Source organism: Caretta caretta, chromosome 2 (genome assembly GCF_965140235.1).
Source record: "Caretta caretta isolate rCarCar2 chromosome 2, rCarCar1.hap1, whole genome shotgun sequence".
In the NCBI taxonomy this organism is placed as follows: Eukaryota; Metazoa; Chordata; order Testudines; family Cheloniidae; genus Caretta; species Caretta caretta.
The window spans coordinates 210,074,620-210,088,481 of record NC_134207.1 but is presented as its reverse complement, the minus strand read 5'-3'; the positions used below and the strand labels follow the sequence as shown (position 1 = coordinate 210,088,481).

The 13,862-nt window shown below is 41.8% G+C and overlaps 1 protein-coding gene across 1 annotated transcript in view; it reads left to right on the top strand.

Moving 5' to 3' along the window:
- KLHL7 (kelch like family member 7) overlaps positions 1 to 13,862 on the top strand; it is a 45,623-nt gene that overhangs the window by 14,576 nt on the left and 17,185 nt on the right. The window contains exons 5-7 of the mRNA XM_048838374.2: positions 570 to 745; positions 3,920 to 4,094; positions 6,834 to 6,976. Coding sequence (XP_048694331.1) covers positions 570 to 745; positions 3,920 to 4,094; positions 6,834 to 6,976 — 494 coding nt within the window. The remainder of the gene's footprint in view (positions 1 to 569; positions 746 to 3,919; positions 4,095 to 6,833; positions 6,977 to 13,862) is intronic.

The following is a 13,862-nucleotide window of genomic DNA, read 5'->3' as shown; positions in this document are numbered from 1 at the left end:
TGAACTGCAAAATATTACTAAAACACTCATCCCACCTAGATAAACTCAAGATTCAGAGTAGCTTCTACAAACAATATTTCTTATAAGAGGTTCAGTGGATTTAAGTATAGGATCCTGTTTAACAGAAATGAAGATTATAGTGTCATGTTCTTGACTCTTTTTAAGGAACAGATGTCGTTTTCATTATAAACTGAGGTCCCAATTCTACAACTAGCTCTGCCTGTGGAGAGACCCATTAACCTGATCCAATTATGGGCTTGTACAGGATTGGGAACCAAAAGTGGAATAGCATTCCATTGTGGTAGAAGTATTTCTTTCCCTTCTTTCCACTGAGATAAATCCATAAGTTTGTGTTTGCCTCCAGTTTCAGAAGAAGAGAAGCATTTAGTTCTTTCAGCTTGAATTGCAGATGAGTTGTGGGTGCTATGGGTAAAACTGTGTGCTATGTAAGTAATAAAAATACCATAATTTCAGGGATACTTATTTCATTGGCATATATGAAAACTTCTTGAAATACAAACTTTGGGAAATGTCTAACACCTTTTTATATTTTCCACCTCCCTGTGTAGGTATAAGTGTATTAGCAGAATGCCTAGACTGTCCAGAACTGAAGGCCACTGCAGATGACTTTATCCATCAACATTTCACTGAGGTTTACAAGACAGATGAGTTTCTACAGCTGGACGTTAAACGTGTGACACATCTCCTGAACCAGGACACACTGACTGTAAGGGCAGAAGATCAGGTAAGACTCCAGTTTTCTTAATAAAATATGTCTTCTACCAGCTAAATACATCAATTGAAATGTTTAAACACTGATTTACACTGTATTACATTTACTATTTCCATAGTGCTTCACAGATCGTGGAATAACTTATGAATCCTGACCCAGAAATCTTTCAGTCTAATTCAGACAAAAACAAATACAGGGCAGCATTTCAGGTGTGGGAAGCTGTGTAGTTGTGAGGATGGCTTCAAGGAAATAAGGAGGGGATTATGGAAAGAGTTCTGTCTATACAGGTCCATATATGACAGGGGTTCTCAAACTGGGGATTGGGACCCCTCAGGGGGTCACAAGGTTATTACATGGGGGGGTCGCGAGCTGTCAGCCTCCACCCCAAGACCCGCTTTGCATCCAGCATTTATAATGGTGTTAAATGTATAAAAAAGCGTTTTTAATTTATAAGGGGGGGGTCACACTCAGAGGCTAGCTATGTGAAAGGAGTCACCGGTACAAAAGTTTGAGAACAACTGATATATGGCCTCCATTGCTGTAGTTAAGGTTAAGATTTTTGTCTCAGGTATTTTTAATAAAAGTCACAGACAGGTCACAGGCAATAACAAAAATTCACTGAAGTCCACAATCTATCTGTGACTTCTACTAAAAATACCTGGGGGATGGGGAAGACTAACACTGGGAGCCCCTCCGGGGACTGACCGACTGGCCTGTGCGGTGGGCTGAAGCTGCTGAAGTCATGGAATCTGTGACCTCTGCGACAGAATTCTATCCTTAGCCATAGTACATGAGCTGAGTTGGAAGAGGAGTCTATGTAACTGGAATGGACAGAGCACTCAAGAAACCTGGAAATGGAGAAAGAAATGGGATTGACTAGATAGAAGATCCAAGACAATGCTTGTAGGCAGCTAAAAGGAGCCAGAAGACCATTCAGTAAAAAGAATTACTGCCGTTATTGATGGCCCTAAAAGTTGCCTTCACTCCATCCCATTTGGAATGTAGGACTCTGCAGATACTGCTTCTGCATGTTGTTTTCTAGCCAGTCTTTGCAGCTACATAAAACTATGTGAATTTGCTTGGGCAAGATTAAACAACGAAGCTTCAGTTTCTATCAAAGTCTGTGTGTGGTCTTTTTTGTTTTGTTTTTTAAATGTTGAGTGGTAAGAACATGAGAACTGACTGCTACAAATTGTGGAAATGAGTGAAACTTGAGAGTTCTAGCTGTGGGCATGGAAACACTGAGACCACAGAGTAACACCCTAGAAACTAGAAATGCAAGTTCCAAAAGCGTTGGAGTACTTTTGGGGGGGTTGGGTTTGGTTGTGTTTTTTTTGTTTGTTTGTTTGCAGGCTTAGCTAACTAATAGAATAGAGTTAAAGCCCTAAGCTGAGAGGGTGAGCTCCAGCTCAGCTAGGTTGTAAAAGATTTTGTGTAGGAAGAACTTAGCCTGCATAAAAAGCCTCTAGGAAAGTGGGTATGAAAAGATTTAAGTTGCATAAATTGTTCTGTATTATCAAAGGGAACTTACTCTCAAACTGTCTGCCAGCCAACCACTCCTGCATGAAGGATGATTGTTGGGGTATCCGGATGATCTTTGTACACACAGTAGCTTGTGTACCACTCCAGAGTGCATTTAGCTTTAGCTAAGGAAAGTTGGTTTAGTTATAAACTATCTTTCATATTTTTCCTGTATATGTTTCCATCAATAAGTGTATATCATGTTTTCTGTTCCAATTATACATCTGTTGGGTTTACTTAGCCTGAAGGGTTAGTAATAAACCTATCTTTTTTTCATTCACCCTTATTTTCTGATTTATAGTTCATAGGTAAAGATTATAACTGAAATGTTTTAGTCTGGTCACGGGGACAGTCCTTTGACCTTAGTAATTCAGAATGTGGCAAAGGGGTTTGGTGGCAGAATACTCATCCAGTTTGAACTCTAATTACTTGTTATGGTCAGTTTTCAGCTCAAGTGTGTTGTGACAGCATGACCAGTCATAACTATTATTTAAAGCAGAGACTGTCCGGTGTAAACACACTAGATAAAGCAAAGAAACACTTTGCATTCCTGTATGTAAATGCAGCAACTGTTTGTTCAGTTATTTTAGCATGCAAACCCTGGATGCTTTTTTCTTTAAACTTCACCCAAGGTGACAACAGAAAAAATGCCCACGTGTTGCATATTGGCATACTTGGGTTCTTTACCAAGTTAACTTACTGTAATGTTAAATTTGCAGTAATCTGCTGTTAATTGTTTTAAATAACTTTTATTTGAGGGGGCCCTCCTAACAAAGGTGCTATTGTAATGTGGAATAAAAATAATATAAATATGTTCTGAGACACAAAATTCCAGTATAATTGAAATCTCCCTCACATTGTAGACTAGAAACATTATTAAAAAAAAAAGTTACAAGGTACTTCAAGTAAGGGCAGGGTTATACATCTTGTGTTGTGTTATAACATCTGCCTTTTGCTTTGGTCCTGGTCATACAAATCCTTATGCTCATGAGTAGACTTGATATTAGTAGGGCTATTCAGGTGAATAAGAATTTTCAGGATTGGGCCTTTTATTTGAAAATAGAATTGGTTTTTATAGACCGCTCAAAATCTGAAGCCTTTGTAGGCTGTATTTATCCCAAAGTAATACATTTATTTTGTTTAGCATTAAAGTATGTTGGGTTTTTCACATTTTTGTGAAATTCACACATTGTGGAATCATAAATTAGATGAACTTTCAATGTAGGGTGGCCAGGTGCCTGGTTTTCAATCAGAAAGTTCGGTCGAAAAGGGGACCTGGCAGTGTCCAGTCAGATCTACTGACCAGTCATCCAAAGTCTGGTTACTTCTGGCGGGGAGGCGCTGGGTCATCACCTCCACCAGCTCCTACTCAGCTGGGGCTGCCACCTTTCTGCGTTGGGCTGCTCCAACTCCTCGGCTCTGTAGGCGAGTCCATTCTGACCGGGGTGGCAGGGAAGGGGAAAAGCAACAAGCGACGTGGGGGAGAGGGAAAGAGGAGTGGATGGGAACAGAGCCTGGGGAAGAGGCAGGACGGTGAGGTTTCGGCATTCCTGCCAGAGTGTCCGGTTTTTAAATATTACCAACTTGGCAACTCTATTTCAGCTACACAAGAAAAACTGTTTTGAAGCTTTAGTTACTTTTCTGGGTTTTGTTTTTGTGTTTTAGGTTTATGATGCAGCAGTCAGGTGGCTGAAGTACGATGAACCTAACCGCCAGCCATACATGGTCGACATCCTTGCTAAAGTCAGATTTCCTCTTATATCGAAGAACTTCTTAAGTAAAACGGTACAAGCTGAGCCACTTATTCAGGATAACCCTGAATGCCTTAAAATGGTGATCAGTAAGTTGCCTCCGAGTTGCACATTTTAATATTCCATACAATCAGTTCAGATACATAACTCTTTTTTGCTCTCTGACTGTTGCTTAATCTAATGTGAAAATATTTTTCACTATATTTTATTTTAGTTTAAATTGGCAATAACTGTATGCCTTCTAGGGTGTCTCGTTTAGCTGAAGTTGATTAATTGCTTGTCAAATAAATAGCACCTATTAGAGTATAACAGATATAATGAGAAAAGAAATGAAAGTCAGCGGTAAATGATCCCAACTTAGTGATAAGTAATGAAATGTGGCTTCCTTGTCAAGATTATTAGGGATAATTGGGAGGGTTAGTGCACTTTTGAGACTAGCTAATAACTTTAATATTTCTCAGGTTTAGATTGGAATTAATAAGAAAAGTTTATGTCAAAATGTCTGAGCCTATGAAGCTTCCCTAGGTGACTTAAGAAAATTAAACCTATGCTCCACTATCTCTGGTACTAATGCAGGCTGACAATTGGGACTAAAGATACAGCATTCTAAAGGTGCTGAATGAAATATCTCTTTGACATAGTGTGTGTTTATTTAAATGAATACATTTAAAAAACAAAACAGGGAGGGGCAAATCCTCCTACCCCCACTTCCTGACATGGATTCCTAATGCAATCCCTAAAACTTCATCAAATGCCAGTGATGAATCCAGATATTCATAAACATTATTCAGGTTTTTGGAAAGAAAATCCAAATTTAATTTTAGCCTTTCAATTACTGCTGGAATAAACTACATAGCACTGCTTTAAAAGCAACACACAGCCATTCTTCTCCTGCTAACCTAACTCTTACAAACTTAAGTCTTCATCCTTCAGGGTGTTGAGTGATCTTGACTCTCAATAAAGCCAAATGGAGGTTAGAGCTTTTGGTATAAAGCAGGGGCAGGGTTGAGGAGACAAGTTATACCACTGCTGATATTAGTAAAATTTTTGGACATACCAGAATATTTCCTAAACAGACAGTAAAGTAAGTGCTTGCATTATCTTTGAAAAGGTCTTATACTGTTGCCACAGGTAAACTAAGGTTTTGGTTTGGTTTTGTTGATGAGAAGGGGAATGCAGACAGCTAGCTCTCCTCTGTGGTGTTAGCTGGAGACTAAAAACAAGTCAATGTCTTTCTAGCATGCTTGTATCCCCTATTTAAATTTTGCTGGTCAGGTTTCTCTTTTCTTATACTTCTACTTTTGGACTTCCCAGGTCTGCCTTTTCTATGCATGTTTCCTTCTGCCAGTTCCCGTGTGGTAACTTTCAGTTATGCCTTTAACTAAATGGATAGATTTTTAAACTGGAATAGAGCATGCAGGCACCTTTTATCCTTGTTTTATTTTGACATTGCTGGACCTGTCTGACATGGATCCCAAAACTGGGCATCTGTCCTATCCCTATGTTCCACTACAGCGTTTCCCAACTGGGGGTCTGCAAGCCCTTTCAAGGGGGCTTCAGGGCCCCGTGGCTGAAACCCGGACTCAGAGTCCTAGCACCCCCCATGGGGCTCAAGCCGGGAGGTAAGGGGCTGAAGCCCCAATCCCCGCCAGGGCCCCCCCGCAGGGCTGAAGCTGGGACTCCTGGGAGGCGCAGGGCTGAAGCCCCGATCCCCGGTGCCCCCCGCGGGGTTGGGGACCTGATGTAGTGGCACAAACAGCTCCCTGGCAGAATTTCCTATCTAGGTTGTACTGAGCATGCTCACCCGAACGGAGCAGGCTCAGTAGATAACTGCTATTGGTGGGGAAAATGTGTTGGCTGCTGTTTTTGCCATTACACCAGGCAGTGCGGGGCAGCTGCTGCTCTGGCTGGTGCCATGGAGCAGGCAGCCGCAGTGTTCCTTCCTCAGGCAAGTGCAGCGTTCCTTCCTCTCCTGCTGGTGCCCCGAGTTAAAGCTGCTCCTCAGCTCCTGAGTCCCAGCCCCCTCTCCTCCCGCAGAGGCAGCTGGTAAGAGCCGCCCGGGTGGGGAGAATCGACTCCATGGCCGGCAGACGCCTCCAGGAACAGGACCCGCCCCAGCACACAGCCCCTAGTACTCCTCTTCCTGCACCCTGAGCTATGACCCCCCTGTACCCTGAGCTACCCCCTGCCTGCACACAGCCCCAGCTACCCCTCTCCTTGCACGCACAGCCACCCCCTGTGTGTACAGCCCCAGCTACCCCCTTTCTGCACCTTGAGCTACCCCATCTGCACACAGCCCCTAGCTACTCTCTCCCTGAACCCTGAGCTACCCCCCTGCCTGCACGCAGTCCCTAGCTACCCCTATCCTGTGCCCTAAGCTGTTTTCAAACTTTTTGAGATAAGCTCCCACCTCTGAGTTATAATTTTTTGTTCACCCCACCCTGCCACCGCCACCAACCCAGACTGGTGGGTGGCCTGCTGAGGTGAGTCGGAGTGGAGGATGGCACTCCCTTTCTGGACCACTGGCCCCTGTCCCTTCCCCCCCAGAAAAAGAAGTGCCCTGTCCCCCCCTCTTTCCCTTCTACACCCCCCCCCCCGCTGGGCGTTTATAGCACGTTGAGGGGGGCCTTAGAGAGGAAAAGGTTGAGAACCCTGGTTATACTATATATTCTCTCTTAAATGGAAAAAATTGGTGAATATTTTCATGAATGAAAAGTAGGTTTAAGAAAAATGCTGGATATTTGGAAAACATAGCTTAAAATTCGTTTCTCTTCAATTATCATATGCATACATACCTTTGTGCACAAACTGCATGGATTTCCTTGTAGGTGGAATGCGATATCATCTGCTGTCTCCAGAGGACAGAGAAGAGCTAGTGGAGGGCACCCGGCCACGAAGAAAAAAACACGATTACCGCATTGCCTTATTTGGAGGATCACAGCCACAGTCCTGCAGATACTTTAATCCAAAGGTAAACTGTTACGTCAAAATACATGCAGTGTCTCTGTTGTAATTTGCGTTGGTGGTGGTGGTATTAACAGAGCACTGATGACATACTTGGTGCTGTACAGATAGATACAGAGAAAGATGTGTGACGGGTTGGACCCCCCCTTCCTGGGGTGCCACCTGATGTGCTGGGGTCCCACTGAGCCCGCCTGTCCCACCAGACTGGGTCCACCCCACTCTTGCTGCTGTGTCAGGCTCTCAAGCCCCCATCCAGCACACACACGGGTAGGGACACATCCAGCTGAAGAATCACACAGAGTTTGCAGTCAGCTCTGTGTGGGAGGGCTCAGCTCAGAGAATTGCCCATCACTCTGGTGCACATACCTTCTGGAGTGTAAACCCAAAATTCTACTGTATGGCGTTGTATAGAACTATACACAGCACAAGCTCATGAAATTCACCCCGTCGCTCAACGTGGAGGAAGATACGCACAGCTTTCCCCCCCCCTCCCCCGTTATGAATTGCACAAAATGGGTTTTGGAATAAACAAAAAACAAGTTTATTAACTACAAAAGGTAAATTTTAAGTGATTATAAGGGATAGCAAACAGAACAAAGCAGATTACTGAGGAAATAAAACCAAAAGCGTAAACTAAACTTAATACACTAAGGAATACTGGCTACAAATAGAAAAGGAGTACTTGTGGTTAGTACCAATTGGTTAGTCTCTAAGGTGCCACAAGTACTCCTTTTCTTTTTGCGAATACAGACTAACACGGCTGCTACTCTGAAACCTGTCATTATGCATGGCTACAAATAATAATTTCTCACCCTAAACGTTGTTTCAAGCAGGTTGCAGAGTTTCTTGAAGGTACACTGCACTCCTTGCATCTTAAATCTCCAGGGATTCCTTTTACAGGCTGATCTGTCTTGCCTGGGCTCACCCTCTCTTTCCCCCAGCTTTTAGTTCCTTTGTTTCTTCAGGTGTTTTCAGCAGTCTTCCTTCTTGGCGGGGGCGGGAGTCGAGAAGAGCCTAGATTAACTCACTCCCCAGCCTTAAATAGGATTTACATATGGCGGGAATCTTTTGTTTCCTAGCCCATCCTCTTTCCAGTGGAAAAATATCCGCTCAAGATGGGACCCTGTACCAGACAACATGACCACATGACTTTGTAGAGTCAAAGCAGCATCCCAGGAAGCTTCTCAGGAAGGTGGGAGATTAGTATCTTCAAAGCCCTATTGTCCTTCTTAATGGAACCATCCAGGCTGATTGCCTACTGTCTGGTGGGCATTTCCCCAAGTACACACACAGTTGTAACTGCTACATAGTCAATATTCCTAACTTCAGATACAGAAATGATACATGCATACAAGTTGGATAATCACATCAGTAAATCATAACCTTTCCAATGATATCTCACATGATCCATCTTGCATGAAACATATCTTAGTTATGACATATTCATATTATAACAATATTTTTATGAAGAATATGGGGTGCAGCATCACAATATGGTCCTGGGCCCAACAGCTTAATGTTTAAAGAGCAAGGTTAACTTTTTGATATTCTTAAAACTACCTATTTACATACAGTACTTAATTTTTATTAATGGTACCAAACTTATTTCTCTGCAGTACTTGATATAAAACTGATTTAGTATAACTTTATTCAAGAGCTTTAACAGCAATGCTATCCTTGTTGTTGGAAACAGATAAATACCGGGAAACACGAGCATAAAGCAATTAAGTAGGAATGCGTTGTGTGAGGAGAGATCTAAAGGGACATCATCAATTTTAAAAATTGTACTTTTCTCTGCTTTTTTTTAAATTGACGAGAATTGAAGTTGGTGTCTCTTAGCCAATTTTGTATTCATATTAATTGTACCTTGTCACATTTACTGATCAGCCTTTGATATAAAAAATTAAAAACTGATAGAATTGCATACTCTTCAAGAGCCAGAAAGACCTTTTTAGTGTAAATTAAGAGGTTTGAATGTATGATAGCACAACAGATTCCAGAACACTTTTACAAAATGCAAGGTGGGGTTTTTTTGGTTCCCCCCCCCATCATTCTGATATTAGGTGCTTGAGCTCTGCATAAAGATGACAGGTAATTACTACTGAGTCACAGTGGTGGGTGCATCTTGTTAGTTCTAGCCAGCATCTAAGTGGAGTGGGAGCCTTTCTGAAACCAAGGGAACTAACTGTTGGGCAGAAGAGGATCTTTAATTAAAAATCTTAGAAACCAGCCAAGCTTGGAGCTTCAGAGAGTCAAAGACTGAGGCCAGAATGGACCATTAGATCATCTATTCTGACTTCTTGTATACTCTAGGCACTTAAATTTCACCCAGTTATGCCTGCACTGAGCCCAACAACTTGTGCTTGGCTAAAGCACATCTTTCAGAAAGGCAACCAGTTGTGATTTGAAGACCTCAAGAGATGGGAGAATCCACTGCTTCCCTTGGTATTTTGTTCCCAGGATTAATCACCCTCACTGTTAAAATGTGTCTTATTTCCAATCTGAACTTGTCTGGCTTCAGTTTCTAGGCTCTGGTTCTTGTTATGCCTTTCTCCAGTAAATTAAAGAGCCCTTTAATACCCAGTATTTTCTCCCTGTCAAGGTACTTATACCCTCTAATCAAGATACCTCCCAGTCTTCTTTTTGATTAGCTACACAGATCGAGCTCTTTAAGTCTCTCACCGTAAGACATTTTCTCCTTAAATAATTTTTGTGGCCCTCTTCTTCACCCTCTCCAGTTTTTCAACAGCCTTTTTAAAATGGAGACACCAGAACTGTACACAGTACAGTCTCACTAATGCTGTGTATAGAATTAAAATCGCCTTCCTACTCCCCAGCATGCATCTCCAAGGATCGCATTAGCCTTGCTTGCCACAGCATGGCTCTGGGAGCTCATGCTAAGTTCACTTCAGAGTCCCTGACTTTCAGGATACAGTCCCCAATTCTCTAGGTATAGCCTGCTTTCCTTGTTCGTACATATATCACTTTGCATTTGGCTGTACAAGTGAGTCTCATCATACGTGCATTTAACTTACGTGAATTCAACTGTATGCGCTCGGCAAAAAAACAAAATAAAAAACAAGATACCTGTAAATAGTGCAGGTGATTCCGCCCACCATTCCACTCAATGAGCGTATGCCCCGGAGTGAGTGTGAGATGGGAGACGTGAAACTACTGTTCCCTGAGTCGGTCTCAGTTCCCACGTGCCTCTCATAGCGTGAGCATCTCGCCATGCTGAGTGTGATTCTAGTGTTTAAAAATATGTATTTTTTGTACAACATGGCCCCTAAATGCAAGCCAACTACTTCATCTGGTGCTCAACAGAAGAAACAGCGATTTGTTCCAACGCTGGAGGAAAAACTGGCTGTGATGGACTTATTGAGTGAGAGTATGTCAGTCTCCAGTGTGGCGTGTAAATATGGCTGCAACAAATCTAGCATCCGTGCCATCAAGATTAGTGAGAGAAATTCGTCAAGCCGTGGCATCAAGTGCTCCAATAACTGCTAAGGTGATGAGCCAGGTGTGTGATAAGACTTTAGTGAAGACTGAAAAGGCATTAAACTTATGGCTGGAAGACATGATCCGTAAACGTGTGCCTATCGATGGCAACATGTTGCGAGAAAAGGCTCTTAGCCTCTACGCGCTGTTCAGACCTCCCGCCGAAGAGGGACAGCCTTCTGATGAAAAGGAATTTAAAGCCAGCCAAGGTTGGCTTAACAGTTTTAGGAACTGCTTCAACCTCAAAAATGTGCAGACTACTGGTGAAGCTGTATCTGCCAATGAAGAGGCAGCAAAAGCCTACCCTGAACAATTAAAGAAAATCATAGAAGAAAAGGGCTATCTTCCGGAACAAGTTTTTAATGCTGACGAGACTGGGCTCTTCTGGTAAAAAAAATGCCCAACCGCACTTACATTTCAAAATCAGAAAGACAAGCCCCTGGCTTCAAAGCAGCTAAAGACAGTGTGACTGAGTTATTTTGTGGCAATGCGGCTGGGCATTTAATAAAGTCGGGCTTGCTCTGCTGCAAATCCCCATGACCTAAAAGGCAAGAACAAAAATCTCCTGCCTGTGTTCTGGGAATCAAATAAAAAGGCTCGGGTGACGGCAGCATTATTTCTGGATTGGTTCCACAAGTGTTTCATTCTGGAGGTCAGGCAGTACCTCGAAGAGAAAGGACTTGACTTTAAAGTGTTGCTGGTCATAGACAATGCTCCTGGCCAGCCACCCTGCGGCACTCCGATTTGCACATAATGACGTTGAAGTCTTCTTTCTCCTCCCCAATACACCTCCATCCTCCAACCTCTCGACCAAGGCGTGATTCACTGTTTCAAGGCCACATACATGAGGCTTACGTTCTCATGGATACGTAGCACTATGGATGCTGATCCTAATCTTAATGTGATGGAGTGTTTGGGAGTCCTTCAACATTGCCGATTACATCACTTATATTAAACAGGCAATGGATGCAATCAAGCCTGAAACAGTCAATGCATGTTGGCGAAACCTATGGAAAGAATGTGTGAATGATTTTAAGGGTTTACCAACCATTGACAAAGAAGTGAAACGCATTGTTCATGTGGCCAGGCAAGTGGGTGGTGATGGCTTCATCGACATCCTTGAGGAAGAAATTGAAGAATTAATTGAGACCCATAGAGAAACATTGACTGATGAAGAGTTAGAGGAACTGATAAAATAGTCTACAGAAGACGAAGATGACGATGAACAGGAAGAACCAGCAAACTGGAATCTTCATAAATTTGCTCAAGTGTTCCAAGCAGCAAAACACTTGAATGATTTAATTTCTGAATACGATCCCTCTGTGGAACGAAGCCTCAAAATCACATGTAGTATTACATTACGATTTGAGACCGTATCAAGAAATGTTTGAACAGCTCAAGAGACAACAGCGACAGTTGCCGATCACCATGTTTTTCAAGGAAAAACAACCAGCAGCAGATGAGCCTACGAAATCAACTTCTCGAGCTGAACCAGAGCCAACCTCTTCGTCTACGACTCGCTTTCCGTCACCCATGCTCTCCGTCACCTCCGTCTCGTGGATCGACGTCAAACCCTGATGACCCCCTGTAATTAAAAATACAGTACTGTAAAATTATATTTTGCATATGTACTCTTTATTATATACTGTATACATTATACATTTATACATTACTGTACGGGGTTGTATATGCAAAACCATGTGCAGTATACTGTACTTTATAGGCGATTTAAGGGATTTTCAAGGGTAATTTTGACTATACGCAATTTTTGCCTTACATGCTGACTTTAGAACCTAACCTCCACGTAAGATGCGACTCTACTGTATTAAGGTATATTTTGTTTGAATGGACCAAGCCTACCAAGCAATCCAGGTTGCTGTGTGACTGCTCTGTGCTCATCATTTACCATTCCACCATTCTAAGTATCATTAGAAAATGTTATCAGCGATGATTTTATATTTACTTCCAGATCATTGATGAAAATAATAGCATGAGGCCTAGTACTGATCCCTTTGGAATCCCACTAGAAACGTCCCCATTCAGTGATGATTCTCCCTTGACTAATTTTTGAGAACTGTCAATTAGCCAGTTCTTAATCCATTTAATGTGTGCTTTATTGATTTTTATTTATTTATTTTGGTATAATGCTAATTTTTTTTATTTCAGTTACTAATAAATCCCAAACTGCAGGAAGGGAGTAAATTTGGATGGTATGCAGTGTATATATACTCTGGTAATCTCAGCTGCTTACAGAAAGATTATCTATGCTCTCCACTGTCACCTCAATACACACAAGAATCCTAACACACACTGATATCTATTTTAAAAATTTATTGGGGTGATGTGTTTTTATAAAAATACCACATAGCAATATACCATATCAGACTTATTGCTGTAAAATTGGCATATCAAATATATGTTACCGTTTCAAATGGCTGTATGCTGTGTGTGTTTTTGGTAGACTGTGAAGGGCCATTTGAGGCCACAGAATCTATGATTCAGAATGTAGGAGTCCCTGGGTAAAATCTTGGGTTCCATTTGAAGCGAATGGCAAAATTCTCATTGACTTCACTGGGATTAGGCTTTCATTCCATGTCTCTTCCTTTTTGTGCACAGATGTCTCCCTTGAAATCCAGGAAAATTTAACCAGACTTGCTCTTTCCTATACCTGCATCTGTCACTTGGCTCTAAGAGCACTTAAATTCTCTGTCTCCAATGATGTACTGCTATTAGGAACTGTGGACTCCTAAATAATTACACTTTACCCCTTCGATCACTTGATTCACATACTAAAAAAAATATATATGAACGCTGTCTTTGTAGGAAACAAGAGTGGAGATTTATATGGTAGGATATCATTTCCATTAAAATGATGAATTCCCAGCAAGGAGTTGTTCGGAAAGGTGCAATGCACATTTGAGACCATACCTATTTTCTTTGATCAGTCTATTCATCCTCTTCAAACAGTTACTTTTTTCTGACATTTTAACAAGGCTGTGATGTATGCAATGTGCTTTGACTCTCTGTGTTAGATCAAATTGTTTCTCTTAATCTCAGATCACATAGGTAAAGTATGAAATTATTTTAAGGCAGAATGGAAACTGGCTCTGAGTACTACAGGTTCAGTCATTAATTGGTAGTTCTGTTACCTTGGCTTATCCAGTCTCTTTGCCAACATTAATAATAAAAAGGCTAAATTCCATAAGTACTTCCTGTTAATTGAGGTAAAAGGGGGGAAGACCCATTAATAACTATATAAACTAGTACAGAATCCCTAGATATTTTTTTTGAAGGTTTAATCTTGTAAAAGCCCCTGATATATGTTCTGTGTGTGCTGCAAGGCAATAACTTGCAACTTGAAGAAAGGTTGTGTTTGCTGTCAGGTGATCTTCAAC